Source organism: Chrysoperla carnea, chromosome 2, assembly GCF_905475395.1.
Source record: "Chrysoperla carnea chromosome 2, inChrCarn1.1, whole genome shotgun sequence".
Taxonomy (NCBI): Eukaryota; Metazoa; Arthropoda; class Insecta; order Neuroptera; family Chrysopidae; genus Chrysoperla; species Chrysoperla carnea.
The window spans coordinates 18,021,808-18,036,418 of NC_058338.1; the positions used below are offsets into that span (position 1 = coordinate 18,021,808).

The window sequence follows — 14,611 nt, forward strand, 5'->3', positions numbered from 1 at the left end:
TAATGTCTATAAGTTATGTTTAATCATTATTTTTATTTAAATAGGCTCATTTTCAAAAAATATTATGTCAAAATATTCATTCTATTCAAATTTAATATCAACAACATGCATTCTAAATTTTTATATATTTTAAATGTCATTTTGGACATGTTGACATGGCACGCACACTAATACAGGTGAAATATTTGAGTGAAAAGAATTGGACAAAATCAAAAATATAATTAACTAATCATGCAATAATCCATTTTAGTGTTTAATTGAATAAAAAAGCATGTATTTGTGCATGCAAACTTCTCAAACTTTAAATTTATTGTCCGTGGGAAGAAAAAGTTTATTATATAATATCAAGTTCATTGTAATTATGTCATGACCGTTCTCCAATTGTTTAAAGGCAAAAAATCCTTCCAAAGACACGCCTAGATTTTATAATGGAAGAGCAAGGCCAAAAAAATCATTAGAATATTGGTTATAGTAGTTGTGTACACTCATATACTGATATCAATAGCGAACGATAGAACAGGGGTCAGATATATGCTATCGAAACAGTTTAACGTAGTACTAAAATGAATTTACTAAAGCTCAAAATTGTTATACAGCTTGCATATGGCATATAGATAACAGTTATGACAGTCAGCCAGTTCAACCTTAGAACAGAGCTGGTCAGTCAGCCCTTATTTATGAACAATGTGTGTTTATCTACTTATTTAACGTAACAATTACCTTTTGCTTGAATAAATTTAAGTCATGCTTTAATAACTAGAAAAGTCCCGGGAAGGTAATAATAATAATAATCTCGATTTTCGGAAAATATAAGCAAAACCGGAAATAAATATTTGAGCGACAGGCGATAAGTAACAAGAGGTATAAACGAAAAATTTTTCAACCAATCTCCATAGAATTTAGTACTGATCATAAAAATGTATTAATCACAAAACCAACAATTTTGAAAAAGTCTGACAGCCATTTTATTTTTGGGGTTCTTATTATTATCATCTTATTATTAACTAACCAGAGCACAAACGATACGAGATGATAAAGATTGCAGCTGAAAAGCATACAAGTTTTAATACTGCATCAATCGATACGTGTTAAAATTTTGTCTTTTCTTAAAATAAAAAAATTATTTATGTTCATTTGGTATTTATTTATTCAAAATCATTAAAAACGCAGAAATAAATATCTTCCTGAAGGAGTCATAAATTTATCGATGAGTAAATAATTATGATATACTATTTTGCTTTGCTCTCGATAAACAGTTTGTGTTGAAACATATGTAGTACATTAGAAAATTATTTAAAAGAAATTGAAATCCTAGTTTTTGGAATATTTTAATTAAAATGAATAAATTGATGAATTATCAATAAAACTCCATCTGGCGCAAAATATATGATTTATATTTCTGTACGAGATGTTTCAGGGGCGACAGCGATGTATGTGACAGAAATTATAAATATTGTGTTTAAAATATACACACTCAGGCATACTTACTTCTTCTCCAAATTATGTTGTGATGCTATTTTCACTTGAAAATTTTAAAATATGTTGAAAACCGTGATTTTTATTATCGAACCTATTACATTTACTTCTCTATAAACTAGGAAATTATTTATACCTACTCTGAAATTGCAATTTTTAATCGATTTTTTGATTAAATGAAAAAGGAGTATTCAATACTTCCTATCAAACTAATGATTAATATCAGCTCAGTGAAATACGCTTAATGTCTGAAACTTTCAAATTTGAAATTTTATATCGGACTATAGATACGACGCTTTGTTGAGAGTGGACTAAAGAATCAAATAGAATAGGATAAACAGCAGGTATTTATAAATTTTCCGGGTTCATAACTGGACAGTTCTATCAATATAATTATTGCCCAGAGACTATACCCAGAAAAATTTTTCACTTGTTGCAAATAAGTTCAAAAAATGTACGCTATTATATTTTCCCTACTTCCTGAAACATTTTGTATACGCCATAACATATGTATAATAAATATATCATATTTTGGGACAGTGAGAGTAATTATTATTTATTACGTGTGACATTAATTAAATTATTGATATTTGCTGTTAATTTATGTATGAATTAATTAAAAATGTAACCGTATTTTATTTTTATAAATAGAGAGAGAGATGGAATAAGTGAATTAGGTACTTACCAATAACAGTTAAATTATAACGAAATGAACGTGTTTGTGTATTACGAAAATCAACTCGACAACGATAAACACCTTCATCATGCCGCTTAATATCATTAATAACTAATTGTGCTACATCTGTACTATGTGTATGATCGTTATTGTTATCACCATCGTTGTTACCGTTTGATGTTTTAAAATATGCACGACTCCCAAATACTTCTGGTGCTGACCAATGACGTGCCTCTTTTAATGGTTTACCACGTACATCAAAACTGTAAATCAATAAAATATAAAAATTAATATTAATAAATATGTCATCAGACACTAAAAATTATAATTTACACAATTGTATTATTAGCATTATTTATATATTTTAGGATTTTTATTTTGATAAATGAGAAATTTATATTTATTTATTATAGTATGGGCACTTTGAGCAACTGTCCACAGTGGAAAATTACCTATTTTTAGCTCTATAAATTGTGGAACATTTCATCTATTATAACTAGTAGCTAGTTTTGAATTTAAGTAATCAAAAAATAACTTTTAAAAAATTTGCAGAGTTCCATGGGAGACATCATTTTCTGCAATCAGATTTGACCAAGTTTTCCGGATTGCTTTAATAGTCAATTTAGATCCGAAAATGTTAGAGATAGAATAACACTTTTAATTAGAAAATTGAACCTTCTTAAAGAACTAACATTTTTATTTAAAATCAATAAATGCTATTCAACTTTTAAGTCCAGGTAAACTTTCAAGATCATTTAAAGATCCTAATGACTTTGCAACTAGAATTTCAGGTTAAAGTCACGAGTATAGGCAAATGTCCTCTATTTCTCTTGATAACTTTTGACTAAATCATTTTTCTGTAGCTAGTGTGTTTTTTTTCCTTATTATATCTGTTGACTTTTAGGATCTTAATTGACTATTAAAGCAACCTGGACAATTAGGTCCAATCTGATCTCAGAACATGATATCCACCATCCAACTCTGCAAATTTTGTTTAAGTTATTTTTTGATTGGCTATCTACAAAACGAGCTAATAAGCCATAATAGATTAAAAAGGTCCACCCTGTATACCTTGCAATATGGGTGTGATGTGCTCCATCCGCAAATTTTCAAATCCCCAACTTTCCACAGATTTTTACTTTTTAAGATTTTATACGAGTGTGTACCTGAAATTACATTATCAAGACTTTTTTGTTTAGAAAAATTCTGGTTTTCCTGTACACTCATAATAGCTATTCATAAACATATAGGTACTTATTAGTACAAAAATTCATATTTGGTGTGACGTCAAATCGAAAGTAAGCTTTTATTAGAAAATTTCCAACAATTATTTGCTTTAATATGTCATCAACCGTTAACCTAAACCATTAATTGGGTTTAATTTATATGGTTCTCTTTGTCTGCTATTGACGGAGATAAGTTTGGCGATCAAGAAAATTGAAGATTTAACAGTGACTTGAGTGTCAAATTTCAATTTTCGTATTTTGACGTCACTCTTTTGTCTGCCGTTATTTATTCTTTTATATTATCAAACTTATATTTATCGACCCTCCAAATGGCTGGCAAAAAGAATCATAGAAATTTGGTTCAGTCCATTTAGGACAATTTTTGATGATCTATATTGATAGGAGGACTAATAGGAGAACAATATATTGAGTAAATAGAATTATGGATTTGTTTTTTGGATAAAGCTCACTTTCACCTTCAAAATCTGTAAAAATTGTTAAAGCAATTTCACTTTAAAGTGCGTTATTAAAAAACCGAGAACCCATCTAATTTCAAAACCTAGAACCCATCTAATTCAATTTTAGAGAGTTAAAATATTTTGAAACAATAAACTGTATTAAATTTAAAATGAATCACCTGTATATAAATAATATGCAAGCTGATGATTATTTAGCTAATTACTTATAAAATGATTTAGTTTAATTATATGATACATAGATATATTATAGTATATTATATTTACAATTTGATTATATATTTATATATCTAATATTGTTAGTGTTGTATAAATAATAGATAATTTACTATAAAACTATTTATTAAAGGTGTATGGATTAGATAGACGTAGGTAGTACTGTTATAGTACTAGTTAGGTAAATAGACATAGTCAAGGTAGATGATGTAGGTTAGGTGTTTATATTTATGGAAAAGTGTTATACCTTTGATCACAATTTACGTTACGGTATCGTGAGCTGCTGTGAAGGTTCTTTTTAGACGAATACAATTAAGTCTGGCATCTAAGGTGATCATGGAAACATGAAAACGACATATATGAAAATGTGTTGTTATTCGTTGGGTGCGTAGTCACAGTAGAGATAATAAAATCGACACAAGCGCTTCCAGTAGATAATCTTGGCGTTAAAGAATGCTTTTATGACTAATATGCAATTCTTTACATGTAAATTGTATAGTACATGTCAAAATGGCAATTAATTAAACTTGTTACATTAAAAATTGTGAAAATAAGAAACGAAATTGCATATATAATATTTTTCCAAGATACATTGCCATGGTACAATCCTTTACCCTGTATTGTATTATATAGATATAGATAGATAAATAAGTAGTCGAATGTTTATTAGTATTATTGTTCATATCAGTCACGCTAACTTAATTCATTTTATTTTATTTTATAAAATGTTCAATACACGAATTTAATCATTGTTTGTTTGTTTTTTAACCACAATGTGTTGTATCTAGATTTAAAAGTTTTACTTTTTAAAAGTTATAATTTAATCTAAAAGATTTAATTTAAAAAAAAAATTTAATATACTCATTTAATAATTATGCTGTCAGTTTTAATTATGGTGTATAGTTAATATGGTGCCCGTTTCAATATTAAGAATTGCATAAAAAAATGATATTACAACTAATATAACTGTTAGGCTACCATAGATGTTAGCTGATTGATTATTTAAATACCCTATAATTATTGAAGGCTGTTGAGTTTACGAAAAGACTTCTTAAAGTCGTGCTTAATAATTTTTTTCAGTACGAAATTTTCATAACCAGGAAATTATGTTTAAGAGAGCTTGGAAAACTTTTAACATTATACCGCTTAAAATTAATGAATATTCATTGAGGACAATATTCAATAAGTGAATAAAAGAAATACAAAAATTAAGTTAAACTTGAAAAAGCACTTGAACATTGAAATTTGTAAGCTGTCGGGTGAATAAGTCTCCAATAATGCAAATTTTCGTAGAGAAAAAAGTTATGAAACACAATCTTGACAATAGCGTTTTTGAAATGGTAGGAACTTAAATACTATGGTTATCCAATAAAATTTAGGAGAACGTTTATCAACGTATAAAGAGCATATCAACGTATAAAGAGCACTTTTAAACCACCTGTATAATATGTATAATACTGAAAACAAAACATTCTTGGATTCTAGTTCAGTGCAACTTTCATATTGAAGATGTCTGTATTTTGACAAATAAATGTTTACATATTCCGTTAGTATTTCAATATTTCCATATTCGTATTTTCATTTTTATATTTTTATATTTTCATATTCACTTTAAAAAAAATAAATATTTTTCTTGACTTTATTTGTAAAAATATTTATTTTAAGTCCTAAATATTTTGGTCCAAAGTTTAAATATCTGCATTGTATACATGCTTATTTCCTATAGTTACATTTTTTTTAGGGTCTCATCATCAAAGATGGAAAAAGTAACCATTATTGAATCTCTTGTGTCTATTTGGAGAATTTACATTTAGTAAACTTTTGAAAACAAAAATAAAATTAAAAAACATACAAGTTCTCTATTTTAAACCAACTACAATCCAATTCTATCAAAAATGTGATCGTTAAGACTTCATATTTGGACCAATTACTAAAATCTATTGACAAATTATCATCCTTTCCTAGGACCAATCGAAATCACTTGGAAGTTTGTTTGATCCATCAGTTTGGTCACCGAATATCGAACGGGTAGTACAAAAATCGAGTTCTGTTTTAAGTGGTATCATCTTTTCGGACATAATATTTCCCATTTACGCGATAATATTTTATTAAACAATCCTGTATAACTAAAAATGAATTGTCAGTTGATTGTATGGCATGTTTTTTTGTAATATTGCTAAATCTTTTTTCAGAAATAGTTTAATATTGCTATACCTTTATAAGAAATTTTTTATAAATTTATCATTTTTTGCAACAGAGAAGTGTACATTACACTTACCGGTATTTGATTCATTTTTTAATAGTACACTCTGTATAAAAAAAGGTTATTATATCTATTGACATATAACAATATGTAATAGAATATAATTATGTTATATTATGTATATAATATATCGTATAATATGATCAATACAAGTGAATATTATATAGTGTTAATATTATACAATGGAATACCAATTTTTAGTTATATTTTACCCGAAAATATAGACTTATACATTGAATTGAAGGCTAAGTGGGGGAAGAATGGAAGCTCGTTATAAATCTCTTTTATAACTCCCAGAGCACAATTCATGGGTTTTTATTTTGGAGATATCTCGCTAATTTTGGCGTCTCCAGCGCCGTTTTTTAGTTCAAATGAGATGAAATTTGGTATGTAAATGGAAGAGGGGGAGGTCCACACTTCTTTCGAAGCGTCAGTCAGAGGTATTGTGTAAAGATTCTCGAAAAACGAAGAAAAGTTCTAAAAATGCTTTCGAAAGATAGTCATAATGGTGTTGTTTTTTGAAGTGAAAACTTCTTGAGCTCCATTGGACACTTTTTGGTAGGGGTAAAAAATACTATCCAGAAATCATATGATTGTACATTAATTGTTATTTCAATTGAATTGTATTTAAATTTTGTCATAATCTTGTACAACCCGTAATATATTTAAATAATAAAAAACCATATAAACGTACATATAATTGTTGCTCGGAGTGTCAATAGATGTGAAAACCAGATTGATACTAAAAGTTCTAAGTTTTCACTACTATCGGCAGTCCCTATGAATGACATTTTTTTTTTAATCCTTCTAATTTAGTAAAAATAATGCAAGCACACATTAAACACTTTCTATGCAAAGTATTTCAACAATTAACTCAATCATCTGTTTCTTTTCACTTGTTTTCTAAAATTTCAACATCTTTCTATCTAGAAAATACCACTTCTCCCTCTATAAATGAGAAATTATCATTAATTTAATGTTATCTACTATTTGATGAAATCCTGATAATATAACTTTTATATATAACTAACTATATTGCATTATGAGGGGGAAATATAACTTTAGTGATAGAGCTCTGATACTCACGAGTTTTTTTTTTATATATGTATATATATAATAATGATAATAATAATAATAATAATATATAATATAATAAAAAAAAAGAACCAATATCAAATAAGTAAGTTTCTTTTATATTTCGTCATACATACACTACAATATAATATAATAGAATACAATACAATACCATTCAACATTATACAATACTTTCTACATTTTTTTTTTTCTTCTTAACCATTAAATTTAAGTGTTATTTCCTTTTTTCAACATCATCAACTTCTTACTACATTTTAGTCTACACTACATACATAGTATGTAGTATGTAGTAGGTAGGTAGGTAGTTTGTATGTGATATAGTCTACACTACATACTACTATGATGAAGACTACACACCATTATATTACACTTCATTTCATTTCATTTTATTACATTTTATTTTATTTGACATATTATATGTTATATGATTATGTATTTATGTATATATCCATATCATCATCATATGTGTGGTATATATATATATATATATATATATATATATAATGAATTTTGTTTAAAAAAAAAACTATAAAAAATTGTTATAATTAAATACGGTATGAACAGGCAAGACGTATGTGCTAGTGGATTAACAGCCAGGCCAAAAAAACTCGTTGAATTGACTAAAGCTGGATCATTTGAGGATTGGTTATAGTACTTGTGTACACACACTGCGATCAGTCAAGAGAAAGATAGAACAGGGGTCAGATATATGCTATCGAAACGCTTAAGTTTTACGTGATACTAAAATGAATTTACTGAAGCTGAAAATTGTTATACAGTTTGTATATTGCATATAAATAACAGTTATGATTGTCAGTCAGTTAGATGTTAGAACAGTACTGGTCAGTCAGCCCTTATTTATGAACAATAAATAGATAAGATTCATTTATGATTTCCGTGTTATCTAAATGAATATTATCTATTTATTGTTCATAAATAAGAGCTGACTGACCTGCCCTGTTCTAACGTTTAACTGACTGACTGTCATAACTGTTATCTATTTGCAATATTCTAGCTGTATAACAATTTTCAGCTTTAGTAAATTAATTTTAGTACCACGAAAAACTTAACGGTTTCGATAGCATATATCTAACCCCTGTTCTATCGTTTGCTTGACTGACCGAAGTACGTGTGTATACACAACTACTATAACCAAGCCTCAAATGATCCAGCTTTAGTAAATTCAATGAATTTTTTTTGGCCTGGCTCTTCTATTATAGAGTTGGATTAAAAATAAATCAATTATATAGGCTAGGTGGTTAAATGTGTATAATGTGGGTGATTGATCGGGGTCCCGATTGGTCTTTATTATTGTAAATATTTAAGTGTTCTTTTAGCAAACATTGTGTCCGTGACTCGATGAACACAGCTTGTGAGCGTATTCTTGTCAAAAGTGCCTTATATACTGGTGTCCAAAGCCCAACAGTTAAAGAGTTATGGACACTATTAAATTTTAGCAATAAAATAAAGACTTTGTTGAGTAAAGTAGTTTAATGTTTTACACATAAATATTTTTCTTCGTACACTACCTACTGAAGTGACAATTTTCGATCATATTAATATAGCTTCTTTGTCGGAAAGTTCTTGCTGCATGGAACGTTCTAGTATGAAAGAGAAAATCGATTTTCAAAAGTTTGCAAGAAATTATTTTGCATATAAAAATTAGTGCTGACGTGTTAATATATGTATATATAAGTCTAGTATCCATATGAGATTAAAACTGTATGATTATATTTATAAAGTAAGCATTAAACTTAAGATGCAAAAACAAACTTTTATAGGTGTGTTAGGCGCATCTTTACCTCTAAAATGAGTAATTTCATATTCAGTTTCTTCTATACAACTTATGCTGCAGCGTTTTTCCCTAAGCTCTCGTAAAAAATTTATCACATTTTTATAAGATTTAATTTAATTTACCAACATTACGTGTTCTTTTCGAAAGTTTATAATTCTAATTTACTATGGGGGCTGTGCTACTTTAACAGTCGTGAGCGAAGTATGTAAATATGTGGGCGGAATTGTTTTTTTTTAATATTTATAATTGATATAAATCTGATATAATATAAAACTGAATCGAATTCTCACTCATTGTATTAATAAATAATATTTATAGGCATTCTAGTTAATTTTATTGATTCAAAGGTTCAGTCTATTGAAAAAATTGTTAGATTCCAACAAGTAGCCATTTTTATAACCAAAATTTATTGATATCAGTATTCATTTCCTTTATAAGAAAAACAAATACTGTAGTCGTTCCGTTGAATGACCGAAGCAGTATAACTATTTTTTAAACTTTTTCCAACTTTGTATTAAGTCTTAAGTTAACGTGGATGGAAAACGATCATATTTCATGCCAAAAATCCGCCATTTTTTTCAAACAACTATCTAAGGATACTTATTTACAAAATTTACAAACAAATAAACGTACATACATACAAGATACACGCAAAAAACACAACTACTCCTTGACAGACGGGTAAAAATAAGTTGATACAAATTTGTGTTCCGCTGTACAGAAGTTCGATTCAAAGAAAAAGATCATAATGTACCATTGATTACAGTGTTATATACGTAAAACCACTCCGAAGTGTTCTGTTCAACGTAAAATCTTCAGATTCCACTCTAGAGAACAATTATATCATAAATGTGATTGAAACATCGAAAATCTAACAAGTTTTTTTTACAGGCATCCTCATCCTTGAGCGTCCAGTAACAGCTTCGACTGTTACTTCTATTTATTCGGAGTGAATGAGATTTGTTTTCTCCACATTTGCTATGGTAATCTATCCATACACGGTAGTAATTTATAACAAGGGCGAAAATAATTGTAAAATATAATGCGTAGATACCTTTTATTATGTCTCAGTGGTACAACACGTTGCTTTTAATGTATAAAGTTTATACCTTCTCCAAATTTTACGATTATGTTTAAAACTGAAATAATGCATTAAAAATACCCGTCAATAAGCACTGATTTAGGTAGCAGTGAAAACACAAAGAACATTTGCTTATTTGTAGATAAATGAAAAGAAAAGCCAAATGTTTTACTTTAAAACCATAAAAAACGATTTTTAATTTACTTGAAACTTAACTCACATTGATAACTATTCTCTAGGTTGCATGGCTTACCTAGTAATAAGTAAATATTGTCTTCATGCAGTTGCTCGCAAGCTACAGAGTGATTTGGAGTAAAATGAATTCGGGGTACTACACCTTAACCTATCTCCCTTCCCTAACACCCAAAAAGGACTGTTTTACACACCTTAAATATATGCAGAGTTTTCAACTTTTTTAAGTGTAAAATAATCATAGTTCATTGAGTATATCAGAAAAGATGGCCATGAATTTTTTTACATTTAGTATTTTAAATTTTGAACAGAAATCTGTAATTTATTTTTCAAAGCGATGATCACAGATTGGGCATTAAAATGTCAGAACAAAATTTAATTAATTTTTTTTAAGCTATATTTGTGTTATTCTGATTTATGAGATATATTGTTTCATTCAAATCCATTCTCTAGTTTTTGCATGAAAGCGTAACAAACAAACAAACAAACATCCTTACTTTCACATTAATAATATATAAGGATAGGGATAACATTGTATCGTTTTCTCATTCATTGTATAAATAAATTATAATATTTATATACTTATTAATTGTATATGAACAAAATATTTTATGTAATAATTATAAATAATTCATATTAAAGTTAAAATATTCATATTATTATTAAAATAAAACAAACATTTTGTTTGTGCATATATTAAACATCGTATTATATAATACTTCATATTATAATATTATATAAATAAAAGTAAATCTGTTATTTGATACGAACATCACGTTCAATATTTATGTGTGTGAGTGTGGGAGGCTGTGTTTTCACAGCCTTAGGCTTAGAACGTGGCGGATAAAACAAAATTTAAGTTTTGCTACTGAAAAGTAGATCGGATTTTTTTAAAAGGATTTTTCAAGATCAAGTATACAGGTTTGTTAATAGGGAATTTTCATGTATTTTTTTATATTTTTAATTCATTGTTTACACCGTTATAACAAAGTAAAAAATATAAATACTGTTTAAAAATGCTGTAATTAAGTGTAAAAAAATATTTAAAATACATCATAATTTTGACATAGTTAAACGCTGTTTTTTGGCGCTTTTCGTTGATGACGTATAAGTACATGATCTGTCAATTGGCGACAGTTCAATGTATACTTAACATTTAAAAAAAAATGAATTTACAACATAGAATTTACACTCGTTATCATTAAGTTTTCTAATAAAAAGCCGTAGAATAATAGCTATTAATGTAATATCATACCAAATGTAAGTAATTAATGCCATACAGTATGCCAACAAATTTGACAAGCCAGTACTATGATGTCACACGCCCGTTTAAAAATTTGAATATCCCGATTTAGAAATTTTGAATTTTTCTCACTGAATTTGTACTTTTATTAATTAATTTTAAGTAATTACTAAAATAATGGTTTAGTTGAATTGCCCAGCCAATAAAGTTACAGAAAAAAAATTTGAACCAAATTTAAATTTCATGAAAATTCCCAATACTCCTATGTATTATATGAAAACAGTTCATTGTTTTTTCATTTTATGCTATTATCATGAATTACTTATTGATGCTGGATATCCTTAGGAAATAAACACCTACATCAATCATTTGTAAGATATTTAGTTCGTTAGAAATAAATTTATATCCTTTATAGTTTTATTCCAGGAAATATAAATTTTATTTCGTATTAATAACAGAAAAATTTCATTATTCGTTATTTTATTTTTAAAAGATCGTTCTTGTTATATATAGCTTTATTGTACGATTGTGAATAGAATTAATATTCGATATTTTTATATCATGTATATATGAAATATATCAAGGTATAATAAGTTTAGTCTGAAGTTTGTAACGCTTAAAAATTTTGATGATATAAACAAAATTTTGGTATAGATGTTCATAAAATCCATGTCCGATTGTCCGTCCGTCTTTCCCCAAATAACTTCGTCAATTGTTTGTTTTCACTTGTCTTAACTTCAATCTGTAGATTTGAAACGTAAATGATGTTTACTTACTTAATTACATACTTATTTGACATACTGATATTCAATATTATCATACCAACTTTCATCTTCTATTTCATTCTTTTTATTTTTATAATTATCGATTTAAGCTGGGCGTCGATATATCAGTCGAAACGTTGTATATTCCCTCTACAGATTATTTCCTTAATTTGAAATGTTTCTGATTTTAAATAATATACGAAAAGAATCATTTAAAAAAAAAACTTCAAAATCGGAGCTGTTATTGGCTATTTTATGTATTCCTTTATCTGACTACTGGTAGTTTAATAAAGAATTGAATAAAAATGTAATGAAGTAATTTTATTTGTGTTTTGATTTTTTAAATAATTCAACTTGGTTTAAATAATTGATGGTATTGAATAATTAAAGATATTAATACATTGTGTACATATTACATATACAAAATATACATAAACATAATATCCATTTAGTCAATTCATTTGCCCCTTAATGTTTATATTTGTGATAAACATAACATGTATAATATACATATAATATATTAAGTAACAAAACACACTTAAGGTAGTATGACAGTATCAAAGTTATACCACTCTAGTCAAATCGGCAAGTTTTTTTTTTCTTCAATCTATTTACTATTCAAAAAATTAATTTATATGAATTGAATCGGTCATTTCAAAATATTTTCCAATATGCTTTTTCAACTGAAAATGGTTCCTTAAGGATGAGCACGGTAGTGGGGACACAACTTTAAAAAATATATTTTTTTCAATTTTGATGGTAAATTATATTATAACTTGACGATATAAGACGAAAAGTAAGAATTACAATTTTCAATATCTCGAAAATTTTGTTTAGTTATTCAGCTTTCGATATTTCGAAAACCAAGGAACATATCGAAACATTTTATTCTTATTTTCGTCTACATTCATGAAGTTATAACAAAATCATCATCAAAGTTGAAAAAAAGACAAAAATAATTTCACACCTAAATCTGCCCTGCTCTTACATCCCTTATATGGACGGAGACACTTGGTTTTTTCTTTTCTATGCCATTGCTGATATGTTTACTTTATATTAAAAAGTTTTTTTAAAATTTGTTTTCATTCATTCCAAGTGAAAACTATCAAAAACTTTCAATATGTCGTTTTTTGAGATTCCTCCATAAGAGTCAATGTATTTTATATCGATTTTCAATGACTTTTTTCTTAAAAATTTGCATGGATATCTATTCTGAAATTTTAACCCCATATTCTTTGAGCAAAAGTCTGCCTATAAAAAAATTTTGAGTCTTTAAATCAAACAATCAAAAAAAAATGTGTTGCCATGCTCATACATCCTTTAAGGTAGGTGAAGATTCCTTAAAGGTATTCTGAGTATATAAAATATAAAGTTAGTATTGTCTTACGTAAATTATATACTCAGAATACCTTTAAGGAACCTTTATCTACCTTTAAGGAACCATTTTCAGTTAATAAAGCATGTTGGAAAAAAATATGAGTTAAGAGATTTTTGAAATGACCAATTCAATTAATATAAACTGAAAAGAAAAAACGAGTCCAGTATTTTACATAGCGGCTTCTACAGCCGAGACCCATTATTGAGAAGATTTGAGCTGGTCTAGATTTTGTTGTTTACTGTAAAAAAATCTAATTATTTTTCTCTTAATGTTGGGAACTAGGAATAAATTAAAAAAAATAAAGAAGTCAACTTTGAATACTGTCTTACTATCTTAAACAACATACAAATCAAATAATAATATAGATTTTATTATTATATTTTAATGCTTATACATACAAAATAACAGATTGGTAGATATATCTATCTGCAAATAAATACAGATTTTATCTACACAAACATGGATAGATACTTACAAATGGGTACATAAAATGTTTTTGTAAGTATATATTCCTACCTACCTACCTACCTACCTACCTACTTACAATATATCTTACAAAGTATATAACAAATATAAGTATATACTTTATATAAGTAGAAGAATGACTGACAAATAAACAAACAAAGTATATATACATACATATAAAGCAAATACCTAATACATTATTAAATATACAGTTTTTATATGTAGTAAATATAAGTATAAGTATATAGCAGCTACCTACTATCAA

At 27.2% G+C, this 14,611-nt stretch overlaps 1 protein-coding gene across 1 annotated transcript in view; it reads right to left on the minus strand.

Annotated features, from left to right (window-relative positions):
* The window catches only part of LOC123292516 (neural cell adhesion molecule 1-like), a 56,335-nt gene that overhangs the window by 20,918 nt on the left and 20,806 nt on the right, over positions 1-14,611 (minus strand). The window contains exons 2-3 of the mRNA XM_044873230.1: positions 2,324-2,415; positions 2,162-2,278 (exon numbers count right to left, since the gene is read on the minus strand). Of these exons, the coding sequence (XP_044729165.1) occupies positions 2,162-2,278; positions 2,324-2,415 (209 nt within the window). The remainder of the gene's footprint in view (positions 1-2,161; positions 2,279-2,323; positions 2,416-14,611) is intronic.